Source organism: Notamacropus eugenii, chromosome 2, assembly GCF_028372415.1.
Source record: "Notamacropus eugenii isolate mMacEug1 chromosome 2, mMacEug1.pri_v2, whole genome shotgun sequence".
Classification (NCBI taxonomy): Eukaryota; Metazoa; Chordata; class Mammalia; order Diprotodontia; family Macropodidae; genus Notamacropus; species Notamacropus eugenii.
This window is the reverse complement of record NC_092873.1, coordinates 285,913,886-285,940,179: the sequence shown is the minus strand read 5'-3', so window position 1 is coordinate 285,940,179 and position 26,294 is coordinate 285,913,886. Positions and strand designations below refer to the sequence as shown.

The window sequence follows — 26,294 nt, the reverse complement described above, 5'->3', positions numbered from 1 at the left end:
ACTTCCTTTGATTTACTTTTTTCATTCATATTTACAAGAAGAATTTTTTTGAGCCCATACTATGTGCAAAACACTGTAGAAATGTTTGTAGCAAATTGAGGTTATTGCATTTGGAACCATATCAAAGCAGCCACGCAATTTTGAAGGTAGAAGGAACCTTCTGGATCATTTAGTCTTTTCACTTTGTTTTATAGAGGAAAATGAGCAGCCCAGAGAGGTTAAGTACTTTAAAGTGTAGTTTGCAAACCCAATGTAACCCAGAAATATTTACTTCCAATGGTATGGAAGCAGATATATAATTTTACTCCACTTAACACATAGGAGGAATAATCTGCTTCTCCCCTTATACCTCAGTCTCTGGGGAGGGAAAGGGATTAGGTTCTCAGCTTAACTCAGTTCTCATAGAACATAGTCCCAAGTTCCAAGTCCAAAACCCTCCTCAGGCTCAAGTCCCAGGTACCCTAGGCTTCCATGCCAGACTAGTTGGTTGCACCATCCTGCCAGTAATCCAGGCTCTAAGGTCACCATGGCTTGAATCACAGGTCTGGTCCATCTGTACCTGAAATTGAAGATAAACCAAACAGAACAGGAGCAAACACCACTAAATTCATATCTCTGAGCTAGGGTAAAAGAAGCAACTCTTTCCCCTCTAACCAATTTAATTCATGGCATCCATGCTGGGTGCAGCAGATAGGATAGAGCATAGTTGAAAGATTGTGGAAAGAAGAGTAAATGGCTCTTTCTCACTACTTTTGAAGACTTAAACAGCCAGCAAAGGATGTTCCCCCCCCCCCCCCCATGTGGTAGAAGATGGAGCAGATCCCATGTTAGGCAAACTGGGCATGCCCAGAACTGGGGAGGCCCAGAGAAGTCTGGGTGGTACATTTCTCTCTTTTGAAATTTGCCACCCTTAGCATATAGGCAGGAGTGTATCTTTTTTTTCCCTCCCCCCCACACCTCTTGTCCTAAATTCAGAAAAACTCTCTATGATTTCTAAGGAGGCATAAACAAGTTCACTTACTTGCTTCCCGAGTGCCTTATGTAAAGTCTCAAATGTCATATGCACTCCTGCATTTACAGATGAAAATCAATTATCTCCAAATACAAAGTTTTGCAAATTCAGAGAATGAGGAGCAATCCACAAAGTTCCCTAAATATACCAACAAAATAATAAGCATTTTACAATGTTTGCCAAATATATACTGGCTTAGCTTTATTAGTCTCAGGGACTTTCTCAATCCAGAAGCAGAGAAAGGAAATTGACCGTGTCTGGAACAGAAACCTGGTCCACAGTGAGCTTTCCAAGCTGCTTGTAGTTTTGCCACAGGGATTTGGGACCTGGGGTCAACTTGGCATTGTCCTTTTCTCAACTGAAACACACACATGCACACACAGACACACAGACAGATACATACACATAGACACAGACAAACACAGACAGATATACACACACAGATACAGACACAGACACACACAGACACACAGACAGATACATACACAGACACAGACACACACACACAGACACACACACAGACACACACACACAGACACACACACACAGACAGACACACACAGACACACACAGACACACACAGACACACACAGACACACACACACACACACACACACACACACACCCGTCCTAGGTAGAACTTTTCCAACAACCTCCTCACTGCATGAGGTCATCCAACTAAGACACAAAAAGTATCCCTTTCTAAACCACGTACACTACAATTCTGTAGGGATCTGTCTAGTACAGGTGATCCTCACAAGACATCCAGGTAATTCCCTCTGGATTCCTTATCACAAAGGGACCCCTCTCCAAGAATCTCCTCCTGAATCTTTTCCACAGATTGGTGTGATAGTAAACCAAATGGAATTGTAAACCTGTCCATCAGGACAAGAAGACAAGTAGGTACAGGGATGAGGCAAAGAATTTCAGCTATTTGTATATTTGGGGCACAAGTTTTCTCATCCTAAGAAGTTATTGGGAATTTTGCTTTCACAAAAGGCTAATTGTCTAGGTCTGCTTAAATGCAAAAAATAACAATATGAATATTTCTACTAGACAGGAGTAACTTAGTGATTCCAAATTTCTCAAAGCAAACTTAAGACCATTATTTTGTTATCCAGTGTTCAATAATGTAGAACATATCAGCATGTCATTCCACATGCAGAATTCAATAATGCAAAAAAAAAATAGCAGTATTTAAATAGTTAAGCAATCAAATAAGTTTGGAAAATTGCACCAATGGAATTGACTTGGAAAGGGACATTTCACGGAAAAAAAATCCACAGTACATTTGTGACCTTAAAAAATATTGCCAAATTTCTTATTAGGATCTTTAAGTATATAAAAAAAATCAAAAGTTGTGGCAGAGAATCCATTGTTGTTCAGTCATTTAGTTGTTTCTAATAATTTGTGACCCCTTTGGGGATTTTTCTCAGCAAAGACACTGTAGTAGTTTTTAATGTCCTTTTCCAGTGTATTAAGGCAAACACAGGTTAAGTGACATGCCCAGGGTCACACAGGTGGTGAGCGTCTAAGGCTGGATTTGAACTCAGGCCTTCTCGACTCTAGACCCAGCACTCTATCCTCTGAGCCACCTAGCTGCTTCAGTCTCTCTATGGGTTCCTGCAAAAGCAAAGACAGGACACCACATGTACCATAGGACATTTTCTTTTTACAAAGTAATTTTTACTACAGGAAGCATAATAACAAATATACAAGCATATTCCCCCTCCCCCTTTTCACCACCACATTCTTTGGAGAGGGGAAGATTAGGTTCATAGTTCAGCTCAGTCTCCCTAGAGGGTAGTTCCACTTCCAAGTACGAAAACCTTCCCTGGGCTTGAGTCCCCAAATACCCAAGCCTCTCAAGATGGACTTCTGTGTTGGACTGGCTGGCTGTGCCATTCTGCCTGGCTCCAAAATGGTCTTGGTTCAAACCCCTGAACCCTATGGTAATCTCCTCCAGCCCCTGAAACTGAGGACAGACAAGACAGGTCGAAATGAATGTCTTCCTGGGGCGAGTTCTTGAACACAGGGTAAAAGAGAGGGAGCAGGGGAAATCAAGTCCTTCTCCTCTCTGGTTCAGTTCATGATATCTATGCTGGTCACAGCAGATAAGAGCCACAAAAACAGTATGGAAAAAAAAAAAAGAGAGTGGACAGCTCAGCAAAAGAGGCTACCCCACCCACATGGTAGGGGATCCAACAGGTAAACTGGAGCAGGTTCAGAAGATCCTGTGTTAGAACTGAGCATGCCCAGAGAAGTCCGTATTCTACTTAAAATGCCGTAAACCTTAAATATCAGATATACTTAAGTCTGAGACAACTAGGTGGTACAGTGGATAGAGTGCTAGGTCTAGAGCAGAGGTTCCCAAACTTATTTGGCCTACTGTCCCCTTTTCAAAAAAAAAAAGATTGCTCAATGTCCCCCCTGGAAATCTACTTTTTTTTTAACCCTTTAATGTGTTTTCTTTTTAAATTTGTGTCATTTCAAAAAAAAAAAACAAAATATATTTTTTTAAAATGACGCATCTTAAATTTAATAGTTTATTGTACATTTGTGAGTCTTTTCCTGTATTGAAACAGTTTTGATGATGCAATATTGCATCATGCGACCTATAGTATCGTAATGTAAACAAGTCATTACATGCACATATTCTTGCTGATGCATTCTGGACTTCCCAACACAAAGCGGGATATCCTGGCTTGCCAAGACTTACTTGTTAAGACCTGTTGGTGATCTTGACCACTGATTGGTTATAACTTGCATTTTGTGTTTATTTATTTGAAAAATAATGTGATCACTATGACCTTAACTCTGTTACACAACAGATGAAATGTATATGAACGACTTTTCAAAATTTTCTTCTCTTCTTTCCTTATGCTTTCACTGCCCCCATATTTTTATTTAATACCCTTCAAGGCTACCACCACCCACCTGGATTGTTCAAGAGCCCTTCAGGGGGAAGTATCGTCCACTTTGGGAACCTATGGAGAGTCAGGAATACCTGACTTCAAATCTGGCCTTACTAGCTGTGTGATCCTGAGCAAGTCACCTAATACTCTTTGCCTCAGTTTCCTCATCTGTAAAATGAGCTAGAGAAGGACATGGGAAGCCACTTTAACCACTTTGCCAAGAAAACCACATCAGGGGTCATGAAGATTTAGAAACAACTGAAAATGTCTAAATAACAGCACTAATACCTAAGTTCATAGAATTAGTTAATAGTAAGATGAGTCATAAAAATTATAATGCTATTATAGTAAGTGAGAGGGTAGTATAGCATAGTGGATTAAAGGTCATAGAAATAGACGTAAGGCAGGGGAGAAGATGATAGAACTAGTAATGCAAAAACCCTTATAGGTCAATGAATTGAATCCCATCATTTTACCGATGAGGAAATAAAGTCAAAAGAGGTTCTGTGACTTGCACAGAGTTCTTCGGAGAATCTAGTAAGAAAATATTTGTAAAGTGCTTAGCACTTAACGAATGCTTGTTCCTTTCCTTTTCTGGTGGCTTTGACTAGTGAGTCGTGGGAGCTCTGTAGAACTTCCAGATTCGGTGATTCTGATTTGGTGATCTTACTTACATTTATCACAATAAATAAAGGTAGGATTGAGTCACTTGCACATTTTTATATTTTCCTCGGGATCATAACTCTAAGGACATGAATGGTTCTCAAAAGACCATTGCTCAATCATCTAATTCTAGGCACAACTCCTTAAGGCATCTCAAAAACATAACTGTTGACTTCTTTTCTCAGACTATCCTAGGAAAATGATTCCATATTGCTCCTTTGGAAAACATTTCCCTAGAAATTAGAGTTTAAAATTGTGCATTGTTTATGTTATTTTAAAGAAAACATACTCAAATGCTCAATGATGTATATGACCTTACTGATGTGAACAGTCCCCCTCGGATGCAGGTAAGGTAAGGATTAAGCACCTGCTATGTGTCAAGCAATGTGCTAAATACTTTATAAAGATTATTTCATTTGCTCCTCACAACAACACTATGAAGTAGATATTATTATGATACCCATTTCACAATTGGGGAAACTGAGACAGACAGAGAGTTAAGTAATTTGCCAGAGGTTACACAGCTAAGTGTCTGAGATGGGATTTGAACCTAGGTCTTCCTGACTGTAGGCCCAGTGTTCTACCAAGCTATTTAGGGTATAGCTTATTCATCCTATTTAATTCCTGTTCCTTGTCTTGCCCTCAATTTTCCATAGGGGAAAGCTCCATTCTGGGAGCTTTTGTCACTTCTTGATATCACAAGGATTCGAATGGACTCTGTGGGCTTTCTACCTGTTATCTGTTGCTCTGTCCAAATGACTAGCATTAGTCCATCACCCTTTTGGTTCATACATTTCTTTGATGACTTCCTTTACTCTGATTCTTTTCCGTGACTCCTGATTATATCCAACCTCTTCAGCACTCTTTAGGTGATACTTTATTTATTCAGAATTTGTAGTGTCTTTTAACTCAATCAAATTTCCCCAACCAAAAACATGCCAGTGCAGTTTCATAAAACGTATGTTCTTAATTCAACCTTTGCAACCTTTCCATTTTCCTAAAAATGAAGGGAGCCATTCTAGCATGCAATCTTTAAATTGAAATATTTGAGAATTTTTAGTATCTTGCTGCTAGTTTTTTCTTTTCTTTTTTCCTCTTCTTTCCTTGCTGCCTTCCTTCCTTCCATCTTTCCTTCCTTCCTTCCATCTTTTCTTCCTTCCTTCCTTCCTTCCTTCCTTCCTTCCTTCCTTCCTTCCTTCCTTCCTTCCTTCCTTCCTTCCTTCCTTCCTTCTTTCCTTCCTTCCTTCTTCCTTTCCTTCCTTCCTTCCTTCCTTTCTGTTTCCCTCTTTCTCTCTCCTTCTTTATTTCTTTCACAGTCTAGTTCACATCAATTCAGTTTTTTAATGAATTCTTTTGAATGGGAACTCTTTTGAATAAATGTTAGTAAACAGCATGACACATAATCTTTCCCAGTATGCATTCAGTATACCAAGTAACTCAGAATAATCTTCAACATATCATTAATTAATTTCAGACCTAATTGTTTTTAGTGGCTCAGCCTTCCTTAGAAACTATTATTTAAACCCTTTCTCCTCATTAAGGCAATTTTCTTCTATTATTCTGTTTTTGCTTCTATTGTAGACTATTTCATCCTAAATCATGCTGAGATTTTTTTTAAAGCTCCTGAAAAGAGGTTCATCCTTACCATTTATTTAAGATAATTATCAGCAATTTAAATATTAATTCACCAAATACTTACTAAACATCCATGAGAATTCAAAGCTAAATAAGACACAGTTCCTATCCTTTATGAGCATTCAGTTCAGAGGGGATCTATTCACACATAAATGATCTAGTCCATTCTCTTCCTGTTCATTTCTGGAAGAAGTTTATGCTTATTTGCTTTGCCCATCCAAGCTATATGTACAGATGAATTAATTCAATGGGATGTCCATCTAAATTTATATCACAATATGGGCATTGTGAATTTTTATTTGACTCTCTTTTCTCCAAGGGTGTTATTAGGTTGATATTTCTTTGGAATGGCCCTAGTCCTGTTGAGTAGACCCCAAGTTCTTCTATGGATTCATATAATTCTCACATCTTGTTCACAGTCAGGAATGTCTGGAAAACTTTAGCATCTGTTAAACCAGATGATCATAGAAACTTTGAAGTGCTGACAATACATAAGAGAGGTACAAAAAGGGATTCAGATGGGGAATCAGGAAAGACTTCTTGAAGGAGATAGCAATTGAAATTTCAAGGGTAAATATGGTTGGAAAGAGCATTGCTGGCATAAGAAGTTAATGGTATGAGCAAAAGTGGGATAATATGAAAGTTACAGACTTGTTAGGGGCATCCAGGTGGTTCCATAGTGGATAGAATGCTGGACCTGGAATTAGGAAGGCTCATCTTCCTGAGTTCAAAGTCAGCCTCAGACACTTAGTAACTGTGTGACCCTGGGCAAGTCACTTTACCCTGTTTGCTACAGTCTCCTGTAAAATGAACTGGAGAAGGAAATGGCAAACCATTCCAGTTTCTTTTTTTTTTTTTAAAGAAAACCCCAAATGGGGTAATGAAGAATCGGACATGACTGAAATGACTTAACAACAGACTTGTTTAGGGAATGGCCAGTAGTCCATTTTAGCTGGAGGTTAGATAGAGACCAGAAAAACAAGTACTCTAACATAGAACTGGAAAGAGTAGTTAGGTGAAACCATACCGTGGCTACCTTATAACACCTGCCTCTCTTTCCTGCTCCATGCCACATTTCTATGTTTAACAACCTATAATACATTTGCATGACTTACCTGAACTCCTTCCCATTCTATGTTACTGAAACTTGGCCCACCTGGGAAAATTGCTCCAGTGGCCTACCTCCCTCTATTTCTAACAACAAGATTTACTGGTGTGGAATAGGGCAGCATGAGTGGCCCCTCTAAGTAAGACATGGAAGAAGTCAGACCCCAAGATTCCAGTTCTTGGAAAAGTACTTGAAGTTTTCATCCTGTACAATTTCTCAGTATTGCTTTGGTTGGAACTTCTAGAAGCAGTCATCATGCACATAGAGAAGCACGTCTTGAAAAAAAAAGTTGCTAATTGGAAGTGGTTGTGGATTTCCTAAAAATATGCAAGAAAAGGCTTAGAATCATAGTTTCAAGAATTTGGAGTTAGAAAGGACCCCTTTACTTTACAGATGAGGACACTAAGACTCAGAGAGGTTAGTGACTTGCCCAGGGTCACACAGATAGCAAGTGAAAGATATGGAATTCTAACCAGTTAATTCATAGATTTTACAGCTGGGAGTCTTCAAGATCATCTAATCCCCTCTCTCCCCACGACACATGTTTTACAGATAAGAAAACTAGTTGGTCCATAGAGATTAAATGACTTTCCCAATGTCATACAGGTAAAAGTAGCAAAGTTGAGATTCAAGCCCTAGTATTCTAACTTCAAATTCTGTATTTTTTTCACCCTGTACCAGGCCAACTCTTTAATTTCAAAGGAACATATATTTACCTTTATTCTTATTCCAATTATTGTTCTTAATAACGATATATCACTTTATACAGTCTTTTTACTGTTTGTTTCACATAACAATCCCATGAAGTCTACAGCATAATTATGCCCATTTTACAGATGATAAAAGTAAACTCCGATAAATTCAGTCCCCCCTCCCCCTAGAATTTAGTTAGTAAGTAGTAACATATTCTGGATCTAAGCCCAGTGATTTTTCTACCACACTATCCCAACTCTCTCTCTTTTTTTATTTGCCCTGTTTCAAAATTGAAAATTGCTTTCTGATCCTCTACAATTGATATTTAGTATCAACTACTTGTCATTTTTTAGAGTTGAAACTTTGAACACCTATGAATAATCAGACTTTTTCTTGATTCTAATACTGAACAGATCAGGGAGTTATAGTACATTAAATAATATTGTCATTTTGTTCATTTCTAATTGCAGAAGTGTCTGGAAAATGATATACGAAGCTGTTGCCTTGCAGAGATCAAACAGACAGAAGAGAAGTATACAGAAACGTTGGAGTCAATAGAAAAAGTAAGTGGTTAACATTTTTGTGGATGCCAAAATCCTGAAGTTGATACTGTCAAAAGAAATGCACATTATATTTTTCATTTATCTGGCATTTTGCTTTGGAAAATATCACAGGACAGATCAATTTTTAAATATTTTTAAAAATCTTACTTTCTCCCAGAGCCCAAACTAGCAATTTTTATAACCAAGGAGTTCACAACCAGGGGCTGGTAGGGAGAGCAGTGGACAAAGTGCTGGACCTGTTTTGATCAGGAAGACCTGAGTTCAAATTAGACTTCAGATGATTCCTAGTTGTGTGACCCAGGCAGGTCACTTAACCTTTTCCTCAGTTTCCTTATCTGTAAAATGAAGATGATAATAGCACCTACCTCACAGTGTAGTTGTGAGGATAAAATGAGGTGATAACTGTAAAGTACTACGCACTGTGCCTAGGTGCTATATAAATATAGGCTATCACTACTGTTATTATTTTTCATGGGAGATGGAGTATAAGAAATAGGATAGGGCTAAGGAAAAAGCATGCCATAAAGTAACTTCTTATCTTACTCATCCTTGCTAACTAGAGGTTATACTCTATTTTTTCTACTCTGAAGGGCATTAAATGCTGTTTTGGTGACTTCTCAATTTGGTGCTGTGGTACAAAGCCCTGATCACTTTGCCCTAGTTATATATCTGTTTTATTTTTCATTTATTACCCTACTCATTTTGCTCTTACAATATATTAACTGTCACATGTGGTTTGTTAACTTTTCATGTATACACACCCTGTCTTTTCAATTAGATTATAAATCCCTAGAAGGCAGGTACCACGTCTCATGCCTTTGTAGTCCCCATGGGGATTATTATCACAGTGTTGAATATACAGTAGGTGCTCAGCAACTAATTGATGGTTGGATGGTTGATTGAGAAGGGTATCGTGTGAACTAGAAAACAAGAATCCAACATAATAGTAGCATCTGCATTGTCTCATTACAGTATTTCATGACACCACTGAAAAGATTTCTGACAGCTACAGAGTTCGATACTGTATTCATCAACATTCCTGTAAGTAAGATCCTGTAGTTTAAATTGAAGATGTAGATAAGCTTTTAGAAGATGTCATGAGAAACACATAAAACATGTTAGTTTGGGAATAAGTTTATTTCTTTGTTGGTTTCACTTTGCTTTATTTTACTTACTACATTTCAGTATGTAATTGCAGAATGTTTTGGGGCACAAAGATTTATGTTCAATGTCATTCACCAGAGAATTTGCACCATCCTAAGAACTTTCTAAGGAAATCAGTCCCTGTTCAACTTCTTGTCAAGGCAAGAAAGGTGGCACAAAAGATTGAGAGTAGGGCTGGAAGTAGGAAGACTTGAGCTCAAATTCAGCTCAGCCACTCACATTTTGTAGCTCTCGGCAAGTCGCTTAACCTCTCTGTACCTCAGTCTTCTCATCTGTAAAATGAGGATAACAAAAGCGTGTACCTTCCAGGGCTGTTGTAAGGATAAGATAAGATAATGTTTGTTATTTTGCAAATATTGAAGCACTCTGTAAATCTTAGCTGTTATTATAGCTAAACATTCTATCCATTTCTGTATTTACCTTATAGTTATAAGATGTTTTCCTTACAGTTTTTTTTTACTGTTATGAAGTTACAAAATTTATTCTCCATTGCATATAGCTTCTTATCCTAAAATCTTTTAGTTATGTACTCAGACACATTCATTTTTGCAGCAATCTTACGAAGTAGGTAGAACGTATTAGGATCCATGAATCTGGTATAGAAAAAGGTGAACTTACTTTCCTAGGGTCACACGATGAGTCAGTTACAGACCCAAAAATAGAGGTTTTGTGTTTTGTGTTTCCCATGTGTGCCTTACAGTTTTTAAAGAAAAATTTTGGTCACCATTTAGGCAAAGTATAAAGGAATAGACATACATTCAATTATTATAGTCTATAAGATGGTAGACTTCAATATAAATTCCCCCTTCTCTGGAGGAAGACAATTTTCTACTTTCCTCTTTTTCATGAAAGAAAGAATTCAGAAGACATCATCCTGTTTAGTAGTATATGTTTTATATCCATTGTAAAAGGAATATGGTCTATGAGATAACTGGTCATGCCATTTTAGTAACATTTCTTACCTCTTTCTTCATCCTTACGTTGATCCAGAGCAGCCTAATCCTCATGCCACTGCGCCCAGTGCACTGTCCCATTCTCTCCTCACTTTTCTGTGCTTTGCCATGTCCATCATTCAGACATTTGCCTTCAAGTGCTGGGCAGATCCCAAATACCTTATCTTTGCACATATTATTTTAGTAGTAAGAATGCCCAAGTGAATTTATTTAGAGGAGTGGTTGGATTTTCTTGTGCTTTAACAAGGAAATAGAGGCAAGTACATGGCTTACTCAGAATTAATTTCAGGAAGATGCTAATTGCATATGCCTTATAATGAGTAGGGTGCTAGGAAGGTCTAAGTTTGAATCCTCCCATAGGCACTTAGTTGCTATGTGCCTGCAAAATTATTTTACTTTGGTTTCCTCATATGCAAAATGGGGATACAAATATCATTTACCTTATAGAGTTGTTGTAAGCAGCAACGTGGCACAATGGATAGAGTATAAGGCCTGAAGTTAAGAAGACCGATCTTCCTGAGTTCAAATCTGGCCTCAGACATTTACTAACTGTGTGAACTGGGACAAGTCATTTCACCCTGTTAGCCTTAGTTTCCCTATCTGTAAAATGAACCAGAGAAAGAAACGGCAAACCACTCCAGTATCTTTACCAAGAAAACCTTAATGGGATCATGAAGAGTCAGATATGACTGAAATGACTGAACAACAAAAATAGGGTTATTTTGATACTCAAATGAGATAGTATATATTAAGCACTTTGGAAACCTTGAGGTGCTATATAAAATAAGACTCTATCCAAAAATGTGCTAATATATTAAGCCCCATGGTCTCTCTCCCAGACAGCTATTCCTTATAAAAAGGAAAGAAAAAAAAGGTGGGAGGACAATTCAGTAAAATTAATGAAAATATAGAGAAAGTTCTGATATGTATTGTGTTCTACACCCATAGAAGCTGGTGAAGTCCTTCCCTTATCTCTTCTTTGAGCTCAAGCTTGGTTATAATGATTTTGTGGCATTCAGTTGTGGTTATTTTGTTGCTTTTCCATTTTCATTGTTGTAGTCATTTCATGTATTGTTTTCCTGCTTTTGCATACTTTACTCTGCCTCAGTTCATTTATGTCTTCCCATGCACACACATTGATTTTTCGCCTAGTGGACAGAAGTACTCATGATGTCAAATTGCCTTTCAGCACACAAAAAATAATCCTTGTCCTAGAAAGCTTGAGATGTGGAACTTCCTAGACTATAGCTTCTGATCTTAGGAACCATTTGACATTCCAATTATTGTGGATTTTATAGTTACCTCAACAAAATGACAAAGACAAATAACTCTGGTTTTATTTCTGTTCTCCTATGCAAAAATTCAGTCTTTTAGGCCAAGATATACTCAAAGGCACCAAGGAGTGGATAATGTGAAAATCAAGTCCTTGATTCAAATAGAAAAGGTGTCTATCTCTTCCCAGTTGTGACATGCATTTTCCGTCTGAAGCTTAGAAATTATTTGTCATTCAGAAAAATTGTGAACTTTTGCCTATTGAGTAGCTCTACTCGACTATTTAGTCAAATTTATTAGCTCTTTCTTTCTGCCATTAACTGTCTGATGTTTTAAGCAATTTAGTGTGACTGCTATTAGCTTAGCATAAGGATATCACTAATTGACCAACGTGCAAATCTAATTTTTCACACCCAGGGACATAATCGTTACTTTCTCTTGTCAATAAAACATTAAGTACTTGACTAATTTTATTTAAATATTATAAATGATTAGAAAGTAGATAAAAAGGAGTCACACATATTTTTGCATGGTGGGTAAATTAGCTCTTAATAACTAATGAGTTAATTTCTCTTGTTGAATGGACACTGACATTTCAAGGCAAAGTCTGCTGTTTCCTGTGTGTGATTTATTTCTTTAAAAATATATCTACAACCCTGGTACTGGCAGATTTATGAGGGCAAATAAATCAACTCAGTGATGAACAGCAACTCCAACCGCAATTTGAGTTCTGTATTATTGGGGTGTGGGTGACAGGGGTGGGCTAAGAAAGGTGGTCTCTTAAAGAATTTGATTATTAATGCTCTGTTATTTTCTTTTTCAAAGGAACTGGTGAAAGTTCACCGAAGCCTGACACAAGAGATTAATGACTCCATTGTCAATAAAAATGACCAGAATTTATATCAAATTTTCATTAACTACAAGGAAAGGTACCTTTTTAAAATTACTTTTTCAATTAATAAGCATTTATTTTTCTCTTTTACCTATATTTTCCCCAACTGAAAAAAAAAACTCTCTGTTTGGAGATGAGTAGTATTCTTCCTTCCTAAGCCTTCTGGAATCGTGGTTGGCCAACATATGGTCAGAGTTTTAAAGGGAAAAGTAACTTTCAATATTTTTAACCTTTGCATTCCTCATTTGACCAGATATGCACCACTATAGGAAACATTTGCACCTTGTGTCCAGACTGAAATGACAATTCTCTATTTTTTGGTCAGCCTCCTATAAATCTGGTTATGTTCTAGTCAGTTAAATGCTAAATTCTTAATCTTAAGATAATGGATTCTTACAGCATTGTGGGTGCATCTTTTCTTTTCTTTCAGAATCACTGTGATATAGGGTAAATGCTAGTTATTAATTCATTCAAATGTCCTGTAATTTAAAGAAAACTGTTAACTTTTGCTTCAAGGAAGAATGCCAATAAGAGTCATAATTTCATGTAACTGTGAAGCAATATACAGAGTATTGGTAATTAACAAAATAAAATAGAGATATTAATGAAAATAGGAAAGTTCACCCGTATAGATATTACTGAGACATAATGGGATGTGACCCATGACTGGGCTATAGCAATGGCAGTGTATGACATACCCAAAAGGAATAGGTTAGATAAAAGGAGTGGAGTGGTAACAGCTGTATCACAATAGTTACAGCACTCTATAGAAATACAGCAGTGGGAGAATGGCAGGACTTGTGTGTGGTCCAATGCCAGGAGAACCCAAGTTATGTAATTATAAGAATATATAATAGACCATCTATGTGAGAAGAAGGAATTGAATGATGCCTTCTAGAAAGAGAACACAAAACTGATCCAGAGGAAGGACATGAGACGTAGCAAGGTAATCCAACCATTTGAACATCTTCTGGAGGTGTCTTTCTGGTAAAAATCAAATCATTGAGAACTTTTGGCTTACCCTGTTGGGAAATTTCAATTGTAAGAAGGTTTAGGGAGCTGTACTTTGGATCATAATTCTTTCCCATAAGGAAAAACTGGTCAGTGATGTGTAAACCATTGGAACCTTGGGAGGAGGGGAATTCAAGATAGATAGGAAATTATAGGCAGCGTTTGACCTGTTAGCTAGATGTTGGGAGAACAGATTTGAAGGAGTTCAGAGAAAGTCAAGTAGGAGGAGCTCAAAACTGAAGATTCTAAAGGGAGTTAGCTGAAGACAGGTGGGATGTTTTCATGAATGAAATTCTGATCACACCGGCACCTTTGTTCTGTTGAGGAAAAAAAGGCAAAAATGTCCAAAAAACCACAAAAAACCCAGTGAGACTATACAGAGAATCTACTACTGTCTCTGATACACTGAATGAATATTTATTAAATTCTTACTATATGCTAATCATTGCACTGAATTTAGGAAATAAACACACATGTACCGACAGTCCTTAACCTTATGAAACTTATATTCAAATAAAAGGAGAAAATACACTTTGGGGTGGTGGCCAGGGAGAAGCCTTTTAGTTTGTTGAGTGGAGCCATAGGGAAATAGTAATAATAATAATATATAGTACTTTTAGGTTTACCAAGTACCCTACATATTATCTCATTTTATCTTCATATGAAGATAGGTAGATAGATAATAGATAGGTTGATGATGGACACCTATTTATTAAGTACTTAGTGTGCCAGGACTAGGGATACAAAAACAAGAAAACAAGACTGTCCCTGCCGTCAGGGAAGGGGCAGAGGGAGACAACAAGTGACAGAGAATTAGAAAGGCGGGTGTATAGATAGAGTCACTATTATTATCAAAAATATGTAAAAGGACTGGCTTCTGTATACCAGCAAATTCTATCTTTATTTAAGTAATATCTCTAAATTCTGACCTGAACAGATTAGTAACATAAAAACAAATTTCTGTATTAATAGGGAGGTCTTCTGATAACTTACATTTATATAGCACTTTTAATATTCAAGAAGTACTTTGATTATCATAGTAACTCTCTAAGGTAGGATACTAATATCCCTATTCTGCAGTTAAGCAAAGCAAGGTAAAATAACTTTTCCAGTCACATAACTACTAAATATCTAAGGGGAGAGAGGAAGATTAGAATCCTAGCTGCGACTCTATCCCATGTACTGTGTTGTTCAGTTGTTTTTGATTCTTCAGGACCCACTGGGAATTTTCTTGGCAAAAATATTGGAGTGACTTGCCATTTCCTTCTCCAGCTCATTCTGTAGAAAAGGAAGCTGAGGCAAACAGGTTAACTGACTTGCCCAGGGTCACATGTAAGTTTCTGAGGCTGAATTTGAACTCAGGAAAATGAATCTTACTGATTTCAAGCCCAGTGCTCTATCCACTGTACCACCTAGCTGCCCTGCACCCACTGTATCATGCTGCTTCTGCAATTAGCATGTTTCTGAAAATTAATTGTGATGGTCTATTTTTCCCTATTAAAGTACATGAAACTCCAAACACTTCTATAAATAATGTTACTTAGACATTCTTACTGAGACTAAATTGTCAGTCTGAGCAAGCCACCTCTCCTGGACCTACCTTTATTTTAAACAATGCTCTTTTTATGTTCAAGGAACATATATTCTTTATTTTTTAAAACACTTTTATTTAACGTTTTGAGTTCCAGATTCTATCCCTCCTTCCTTCCCTATCTCCTCTGAGATGGTAAGCAATTAGATATAGGTTATACATGTGCAACCATGTAAAATATTTCCATATTAGTCATTTTGTATGAGAAAATTTGAGTAAAAGAAAAAATGAAAGTGAAAAATAGCATGCTTCAGTTTGTATTCAAACGATATCAGTTCTTTCTCTGGAGTTGGTTAGTATGCTTTGTCATTAGTCCTTTGGGATTGTTTTGGATCAGTGTACTACTGAGAAAAACTAAGTCGTTACAATTCTTCATTGAACAATATTGTTGTTACTGTATACAGTGTTCTCTTGGTTCTGTTTACTTCACTGTACATCAGTTCAAAGAAATCTTTCCAGGTTTTTCTGAGCTCGTCCTGATTGTTATTTCATATAGCATAATAATATTCTATTACAAACATATACCTGATCCCCTTGTTTCTAATTCTTAGCCATCATGAAAAGAGCTGCTGTAAATATTTTTATACAAATAGACCCTTTTCCCTCTTTATGGATGTCTTTTGAATAAAGACCTAACAATGGTATTGCTGAATCAAAAGGTATGCACAGTTTTATAGCCCTTTGGGCATAACTTGAACATTGCCTTTTATTTCTCTTTTAAATGGGAACCAGAAAGTCTCTATTACTTACTTTATAGGTAACTTTTGGGAAGTACTTGGTAAACATGACAATTCTTTAGAAATGTGAGTTCTTATTCATGTCATTACTACTCAGGGATTTCAGTGATTCTTCGATTGAAAGGGAAATCAATCCAGAAGCCACTCTTGAAATCTAGGTTATTTTCCTTATTTTATACATTTAATTCAATTCATCAGACCTTGACTAAATACTTGCTGTGGCCAGGATATGGTACTAGGTATGGCTGACAGCAGCCTGGTTCTTTTCTTTTTGGTGTTCTGTTACTGACAGGGGCCTCTGCCTGCTACTTGTCATGGCTTACTCATTACTCACTGAGCAAGGGAGAATCCTGCAAAGGGAACACGCATGGATACCATCTTCTCCGGTCTGACCTTGATCACATTTCTCGTGTCTGACTGGTCTGTTTTGACTTTCTCCTTAGTCTCTTCCAGTCAAAACCTGAGCTTGAACACTCACTCCCTACCAAGGGTGAGGGGTCTGCTATACAAAACCAAAAGTGGGGCTGAGGTATACAATATGTATACAGAGAAGAAAGTATTACATGTGTGCTAGTGAATGGAGAGCTGGCCTTGGTCAGAAAGAACTGGGCTCAAATCCTGCCCCAGATATATACAGCCTGTGTGACTCTGTGCATTTAACCTTTTTAATGCCCCTCCCCTTGATCTATAATGGTAAGGGGAATTTTTCTGTGTAGGAAATGGGAGTTTCCCTTGCTAATGAAATGACCAGTCCTGTTTCCTTCTTTCTCTCTCCAAAATATAAAATAATATACTATAATATCATGAAATAAAAATACTAGTAACTGAGAGGACTGAGTAAGGCCTTATGAAGAAGGTGGTGAATGAGACATGATTTGAAGGAAGCTAGGTACAGATGAGTAAGGGGAGTATAATCCAGGCATGGGTGAATCACCTGTGAAAAGGCACAGATGACAGCTATCAAGGTACATAGGAAAACTGCAGCTCAGATATATCACAATTAAAGTGACTATTAAAAACAATCTCAATGCTTAATGTACCTCTGATAATCAATAATCAATCAATAAACATTTATTAAGTGCCTACTGTGTGCCAGGAAATGTGCTAAGAGCTGGATAAAGCTGATGAGCCTCCAATTGTATTAGGTCAAATTCATGTTTTCACATTCATGGATATATAAGTACTTTCTTATTTTGACTATGGCTCTCTAACTGGGTGTGTAAGGGGCAGGAGGGTCAGAGGGGTTGGAAGGGAAGGGGAAGGAATAAGAATTTATTAACAATAACAATTTATAATAATAAATATAACAAATAATAAATAAATAATAAACAATAATGAATATAATAATAATAATTTATGCACCAGGCAGAGTGCTTTAGAAACATTTTCTCATTTGACCCTGAAAGTGAAAAATAGGTCCTGCTATTTTTGCTCTTTTACAATTGAGGCAAATAAAGGTTAAGTGACTTTCCCAGGGTCGGGCAGCTAAGAAATATTTCAGTCTGGATTTGAACTCAGGTCTTCCTAACTCCAGGTACAGGATTCTAACCATAGGACACCACCTAACTACTTCTAATTGCTGTCACAGTGCCTGCCACAGGAGGCACTTAATAAAGATTTATTAATTTTTTGATTAGTTGTTATTTAGTGGTTAGTGCTAACTTGATTAGTAGCCAATTAGTAGGTTGATTAGTAGTTAATTGTTGTAGATTTTCTTAATTGTGGTTTTATGTAGACAGATATTCTATCTCTCTGCTTTCCATTTCATTCTGGTCCTTTGTTATTCATTTCTATTTCTTTTTTCTCCCTTTTTGTCCTTTTTTTTTACCTTTCAGATTGGTTATTTATGGGCAATACTGCAGCGGAGTGGAGTCAGCCATCTCTGGTTTAGACTTTATTTCTAAGACAAAAGAAGATGTCAAGTTGAAACTCGAGGTGCCCTTACCTTTTTCTTTTAATGTCATATAGAAAAAAATAGTGAAATAAACTTCTATGAGAATTGTTATGATATGTACAATTTTCTGGTATATACAAAGGTTCTGATATGTACAAATAATATGATAAAATGATTTATAAATATATAACATATAAATGATAATTACAAAATAAGACTTTCTAATTATTATTTTAAATCTAATGTCAAGATCCTATTAAATTTTTTATTTTTGATCAGTCTGCTTTAGAAAACAGATAAACCTTATTTTATGTAATAGATATATGTAGGCAGCAAATATTTATTGATGCCTACTGCCTGTAAGGCTATATGCTAGGCATAAGTGAGAAGTTAAAGTGTGTATATATATATATATATATATATATATATATATATATATATATATATATATATATATATATAAGATATATATATATCATGATGATTCCTTTGTCCTGTAATCTAGAAGAGATTTGAATATACATGTAATATTGTTGTTTAGTTATTTTTCGATGGTGTTTGACTCTTCCTGACCCCATTTAGGGTTTTCTTGGCAAAGATGCTGGAGTGGTTTGCAATTTCCTTCTCCAGCTCATTTTACAGATGAGGAAACCGAGGCAAACTGGGTTAAGTGACTTGTCCAGTGTCACACAGCTAGCAAGTGTCTGAGGCCAGATTTGAACTCAGGGAGATGTGTCTTCCAGACTTCAGGCCTGGCACTCTATATACACTGTGCCACCTAGCTGCCCTATCCACTGCATTAAGTTAGATTTAAAATATTTTAAGGAAAAGGTACCAATATGGTATTTCTGTAATTCCCATCTCCCAAGCTCTTGATTATTTTATAATATGTGGCTGTGCTTTGCACTTGCCCCTGAATCTAGCAGTTCTTCTAAAGGGCTATCTATGATGATATAGTAACTCAGATTCAGCTTAAGGGTATTATATGATGGTTCTATAACATGCTTCTAAGAATATATTTGAGAGAACCTTAGATATTATAATATTTTGGATTAAATAACCTTTTGTGGCCTGGTCTGGGGAAACTAACTTCTATTTCTGTAGGGAAATCCATTCTGAATTCCAAACAACCAAGATAGAAATGCCCTTTCAGGATATGATGTTTTCCTAGTTAAAAGGCTTCTTGTAACTTTTTCATTGTTCAGTAGAGAACTTCCATCAGAGATGAACAGCAGAACTTAGAATCCTGGTACTATACATGCTATTTCAACAGTCTCATCTTACAAATGAAAAAACTAAAAAAACAAACAAACAAACACCTGAAGCTCACAGAGTTTAAATAATTTGCCCGTCATCACACAGGTAGTAGTAAAAGAGACAAGATTCAAGTCTGGGACTTCTAACTGAATTAAATAGCATTGTACTCTACCCTGGATAGACTTCGTCTGGAATATTATGTTGATTTCCGGATGCCATGTTTTTAAAAGGGTATTGCTAAGCTGAAAAGTATTCAGAGATAGGTGAAACGTATACGAAGATGGGGAAGTGCCTCAGATTCATACCACATAAGAGAGGATTAAAGGAACAGAGAATGTTTAGCCTGATGAGGAGGAAATTTTGATGGGTTCATGATAGCCATCTTTAAGACTTTGAAGGGCTGACACCTTCTATATATATTATATTAAGCACCTACTATATGTCAGGCACTGTGTTAAGCACTGGGGAAAAAATAAGAAAAAGAGACAGTCCCTGATGTCCGGGAGTTTACAATCTAAAGGGGAAGGATGATGTAGAAAAGGAAACAAAAGGGGCACAGGATCACAAGAGGGCACCCATGTTGGGGCATGATGTTCAGCTATGGAGCATGATGCTAGGAGAGTTGGAAATGAGCAGAACTGCTGATGACAAATGGAATTAGCTGGACAATACAGAGTCCTCTGTAAAGGGAATTTTGGGAGTTTATTATTCTGCCCTCTACCCCTTCATCAGAGGGGAGACACAGCTGAGGGCGCTGAGGAAGTGTTGAGTATCAAAGTATTGAATAAGAATAGGCTTTTCTGTTTGGACTGAGAGGGCAGAATGAGAAACCTTGGGCTAGAGTTCCCAGAGACAAATTTAGACTTGAATGGATACTCCATAAATTTCTAAAAGTCAGAATAATGCAAAAAGGGGAATGAAGTAGGTGGATGGGTAGTAGGTATTCCTTCACTGATGGTCTCCCATCAGTAACTTGGTGAGCACCAGTCACTGAGTAAATAAACATTTATTAAATTCCTACTGTGTGCCAGTCATTGTGCTAAAGGTTAGAGATACAAAGCAAAGCAAAAGACTGCCCATGCTGTCAAGGAGCTCACAGGACACGTAGACAATTATGTACAAACATGACAGAGGATAAACTGGAGATGTGTGTGTTTGTCCTTCGTTGCAGAAGAAGAACACGCCATCAGAGGAATGATGACATGACTAGTACTTAACTTTGTTTTGAGTGAGGGAGGGCTATGCATGTCACCAGCCTCACTTCTCCTCCAGAGCCATCTGAATCCAGTGACCAGATATTCATCAGCATGAGGTGACCCAAGATTGGGCTTAAGTGACTTGCCCAAGGTCACCCAGCTAGTGAGTGTCAAGTGTCTGAGGTGAGATTTGAACTCAGGTCCTCCTGACTCCTGCTCTGGTGCTCTATCCACTGCACCACCTAGCTGCCGCAGGATAAACTGAAGATAATCAACAGAAGGAGGAGGAGAATTGGAAAGGCTTCCTGTATGTGTGATTTTAGCTGAGACTGGAAAGAAGTCAGTAAAACCAGGAAGTGGAGAAGAGGAAGGAGATATTTTTAGGCATGGGGGGGGGGGGGCAGGGAGCCAGGGAAAATTCCCAGAGATGATGTATCTTATGTGAGAAATAGCAGGGATCACTCATCTCAGAGTAGTCATGATATAGAACAGCTGGATGGCACAGTGCTGAGTCCATCTGAGTTCAAATCTAGCCTCAGACGCTTACTAGTTATGAGATACCTGGCAAATCACTTAACCTGTGACTGCCTCAGTTTCCTCAGTATAATAATATTGATAACATATTGGAATAATAACATCACCTGCCACCCAGGGTTATTGTGCGAGTCAAACGAAATAATGTTTGTGAAATTCTTAACATAGTTCCTGAAACGTATTAGGTACTTAATAAATGCATTTTGGGGAATATTTTTGTTTGCTTACTGGCTAAATTAGTTGACCGCTGAGGTCCCTTCTAATTCTAAGATGTCATGATGCGTCCCATTACACCATTCTGTCCACTTAACATTTCCACATAAAAGAATTAAAATTAAAGCTTTTTTATTTTCTGAATTAGCAGTATTAATATCATGTTTGATACCAAAGGAGAGAGGATAGAGAAATGGTTGGTTACAGTAAGGCTTCACTGTTATCTTTGGATTAAATTTGTTTGTTCATACATGGCAAGAAACAGGTGAACAGTGGTTTTGTGTCGGCATTCAAATGCAGTCCTCGCATTTATACTATGGTAATGGCTCCATTCAATAGACCTCTCCGGGTCTTGAACAGACTTGAATAGACCAAGATCTGTTGTTCTGCAGTTAGCCTTTTCAAATTGGTCTATCTGTTAACAATCAGGTAGCTACATTCGATCTTCTGCATCATCTGTTGAAAGTGCTTTAGCCACTCATTTTCAGGGGAATGCGAAAAGATGGGATCTTGGGCCATTATAATGAATTTTCTGTTGATTTAAATGTATTAAGTTGTCAGAAATGTGATTATAACAGAGGTCAAATCCCATTTTGAGAAATAGCATTTGAATGGGAATTTCTACAGAACTCAAAGATAATCAAGTCTAGGCCCATGGCCAGCTTATTTTCAACAGTAGCAAATACAATGGAATTTCAGGGCAGGAAGAATTGAGATCGTTTCTGGGAGTTTATTGTAATAGGCTTTCACCTGCAAAGACTTTTAAAAAAAAGTGTAAATGCCCCAACTGAAGTGATTTCTGGTGTTCATCTCTTGGAGGAAAATATTCTGTAAGATGAATAAACTTAGAACCATTTCCTAATTCTTATTACCCAACCTACTTGAATAGTTAATTTTCTTTATTCAGATGAGCCAGTTACCTACCAAGTGATTCATGTTGCTATCACCAAAAGGGCCTTGTAATACATACCCACTTGTGAAATGGTTGTATTATATGCTCACTTGTTAAGCTCCTACTATGTGTTGGAGATAGAAAGAACGGCAAAAGATAGTCACTTAGTTTGTATGTGTCAAAAAGGGGACTTGAACCCAGGTTTTTTTGATGCTGAGGCTTGCTCTATCTATGTATAACCATGGTTATCTCTAAGACTATTCCTTACAAGAGTTATGGCTCCCAAATCTGTATTTTTTAATTGTTCGGTTGTTTCAGTTGTGTCTGACTCTTTGTGATCCCATTTGGGCTTTTCTTGGAAAAAATACTGGAATGGTTTTTCCTTCTGCAGCTCATTTTAAAGATGAGAAAACTGAGGCAAACAGAGTTAAGTGACTTGCCCAGAGTCACACAGCTAGCAAGTGTCTGAAGCCAGATTCGAACTCACGAAGATGTCTTCCTGATTTTAAGCCCAATGCTCTATCCATTGCACCACCTAGCTGCCCACATAACTATATTTCTAGCCCTAATTTCTCACCTGAATTCTAGTCACCCATTATCAATGGCCTTTTGAATATCCCCTTCTGAATTTCCCATAGAGAACTCAAGTGGAGTGTCCAAAACAGAACTTATCCCCTTCCCCAAAAACCTACTATTTCCAGACCTACTATTTCCAAGCTTTCCTCTGTCCGTTGAGGGTACCACCAGTCACTGAATTACTCAGGTTGATAACCTCAGAGCAGTTTTTGATTCTTCCTTCTCTACCCTCCAACCCCCTTATTACCCATTACCAAGTTTAATTCATTCTACCTTTCCAATGTCTCTTACATCTGTCTCCTTCCCAAAGGTCCCACAGCCAAGCACTCCAGTTCATACCTTCCTCACTCCTCAGAGTCAATGAGGAATCCTCAACTCCCCACTCCCTATTTCCAATCTGTAGCCAAGGCCTGTCAATGTTGACTTTGTAATATTTCTTTTTTGCATATGGCCCCTTCTTTCCTTTGCCATTGCTAACACCTTGGTTCAGGCCCTCAACCACCTCTTCCTGGACTAATGTAATAGCCTGCTGGGTGGTCTTGCTACAAGTCTCTCCAGAGCACTAGTCCATCTTCTACTTGGTTGCTGTCAAAGTGATCTTCCTAAAAGTACAGCTATGACCATGCTACTCCTCTACTCAGTAACTTCCTGTGGCTCTCTATCACCTCTCTATCAAATAGAATATCCTCTGTTTGGCATTCAAAGACCTGGATAACTACTCTCCTGCCCAACATGCCTTTCCAGTTTTCTTATGACTTCCATTCCTCCACTTTCTCTGCTATCCAGATAAGCTAAGTAGTTTGCCTAATACCAAATGGTTAGAATGTGTCAGACCGAGGTGGGATTTGAACCCAGGTCCTGTGATTTTAGTGCCAGCTCTCTTTCACATGTACCACTCTTTGACTAGCCCATCTTTTTGCTGATCACCTATTATCAATCTTTTGCAGCCTAAAAGCCACACCTTGCCTCTCTCCATTCCCTTTTTTGGGAACATGCTATGCTTTGGTCTTCAATACTTTCTTTCTCTCTCTCTCTCTCTGTCTCCCTCTCCCTTCCTCCCTTTCTCCTCCTCTCCCCTCTCTCTTGTCTCTGTCTGTCTGTCCATCTATCTATCTGTCTATCTATCTATCTATCTATCTATCTACCTACCTACACCTATCTGTCCATCCATCCATCCATCCATCCATCCATCCATCCATCCATCCATCCATCCATCTATCTATCTCCTGGTATTGGCTAGCTGCATTCTACTACTTCTCTACTCTCAATGTCTGAATTTCCTTGTTATAATGCCGTCCCCAGCCCTACTTTTCCTCAGCCTTTACTCTTCATGTGAAAGAAGTTTCAGTCATCCATCGTGATCACCCTGACTGGGCTTAGTTCAGTTTCCTCTCAAAGCAAGGCCATAAGAACCAACAGAAGAAAATGTTACAAGAAACTAAGGGCCTTTGAGTTCTCTTGGGATTACCCTCAGCTGAATCTAGTCAACCAGCATCCATTGTTCCTGGGACAGTTTTCCAGGGATATGCTGATAAATGTTTAACAACTGGTTCAAGAGGGAAAAAATTTTTTTACACAGGACACATTTTTCTTAATTACTTTCCTATGTCTAGACCAGTGATGTCAAACTCAAATAGAAAAGGGGACCCCTAAATCGTCCATAGAGTTCTCTGCGGGCCTTATATTGACTTGGTTATGAAATGTAATGTTTTCAGTGTTTTATTGGATTTTTATTTATTTTGTTAAGTATTCCCTAATTACATTTTAATCTGATTACTTGGGAGCTGATGATACCTCTGAGCTCGATAATCACCAAAATAACAATTCAAACCCTAATTTATAGAGTTTGGTGAATTCTAAAGTGCATATGCTCACACTGAACATTTAACAATCGACTGGAGGGCTCAAGCTAGCCCCAACAGACTCCTGGAGTTTCCTCATTTTTATCCCAGCTGCTCTTAGAAGCTTTCCCAGGGCCATTGTGTTGACAGAGATAAACTTGTAGGGACCCATCGCAGGTTTTTCTGCAACACATATCACCTTCACACTTATTTCCTGTCTCTGCGACTCTTTAGAAATCAGTCAAACAACAGGTCTATATTAAGTGTCCATGAAGTGTCATCAGTCATAGTACAGGAGGTAGTTAGCAGGATGCGCTCATATTTCTTTCTTTTCTTTTCTTTTTTTGCCTTCCTCCTGAGAGTTGCTAGGATCAGGCAGTGGCAGTTTGTGCAAGTGGCCATGAGATGGCACTCCAACATCCTTGGTAGACAAAACTGTCTATTCATTGATTCATTGGGAAAGAGTTAATCAGCTGCTTACTGTGTTGCAGGGTGCTCCAAGTGCTAGCAACAAAATGTATTTGTTGGCCTCAAGAAGATCACAGTCTAGTTGGGGAGATCCGGAGCACACCAATTTAATAACTAGTGAAGAGTGAAGGGTCACTCAGAACTCAGTGCTCAGTGCTCAGTGCAAGCAGGAGTGGGGAGGTCGCTTCTCATAATTAGCTTCCTTTTGGGCGAGCAGGATCTAAAGATTTAGGAACCTCCTTGGGATACAAATTAAACTTTTCATCAACAAAGTAAAATATCACGATGTGCTTAATTCAATTGAATAAACATCTAAGTGCCCCCAATAGCAAACAACATAGATTCTTGTCTTCGCAGAGTTGATAATATGTGTAGTGTTTGGGGTGTCTGGGATTGAGATTAGTATTAGAGAAATACAGTGTGGTATGGTGGAAAATGCACTAGACTTAGCACCAGAAAGGATCTGGGTATGAATCATACATCTGACATTAACTATATGATCATGGTAAATATTTAACTTCTATGTGTCTTGGTTTTATCAGTAAAATGGGCATAATAATAAAGGAATAAATGAAAAGCTATTTAACCACTTTTTGTTATTGTTCAGTCATTTTTCAGTTATGTCCAACTCTTTGTGACCCCATTTAGGTTTCCTTGGCGAAGATACTAGATTGACTTGCCATTTCCTTCTCAGCTCATTTTACAGATGAGGAAACTGAGGCAAACAGGCTTAAGTGACTTACCCAGGGTCACACAGTTACTAAATGTTTGAGGCTAGATTTGAAGTGGGGAAGAGGAGTCTTTCTTACTCCAGGCCAGACGTGCAATTAGCTGTGTCACCTAGCTGCCCCATTTAAATGCTTACTTTGTGCCAAACACAATATTGAAGAATTACCTGCTCTCATGGAGATTACATTATAAAGGGGAGTAGTAACTAGGGACAGGTGTTTTGTTTGGGGAGTCACAGAGATAGAGAGTAAAACAAAAGGATAATCCATTGGCAAGATCTTTCTAGAGGAAATGGTAATTTTGATTGGATTCAGTTCTGAGAGCAAGAGGTGGAAAATGATAGGGCATTTTGCTGTAGCTTAGAAGACAGCTTGGTTGAAGAAGAGAATGCACTGTCCCAGAGAGCATGAAACTGGGTGGCATAGCTCCTGAGGACATGGTCCCTGTTGGTATGTACCTTGTAAGAATACGTGAGGATCAAATAA

General features: G+C 37.8%; 1 protein-coding gene across 2 annotated transcripts in view; it reads left to right on the top strand.

The window, feature by feature from the left end:
• VAV3 (vav guanine nucleotide exchange factor 3) overlaps window positions 1–26,294 on the top strand; it is a 453,372-nt gene that overhangs the window by 221,709 nt on the left and 205,369 nt on the right. For both annotated transcript variants that reach the window (XM_072644176.1, XM_072644175.1), the window contains exons 6-9: window positions 8,497–8,589; window positions 9,562–9,630; window positions 12,804–12,907; window positions 18,045–18,144. In XM_072644176.1, coding sequence (XP_072500277.1) covers window positions 8,497–8,589; window positions 9,562–9,630; window positions 12,804–12,907; window positions 18,045–18,144 — 366 coding nt within the window. The remainder of the gene's footprint in view (window positions 1–8,496; window positions 8,590–9,561; window positions 9,631–12,803; window positions 12,908–18,044; window positions 18,145–26,294) is intronic.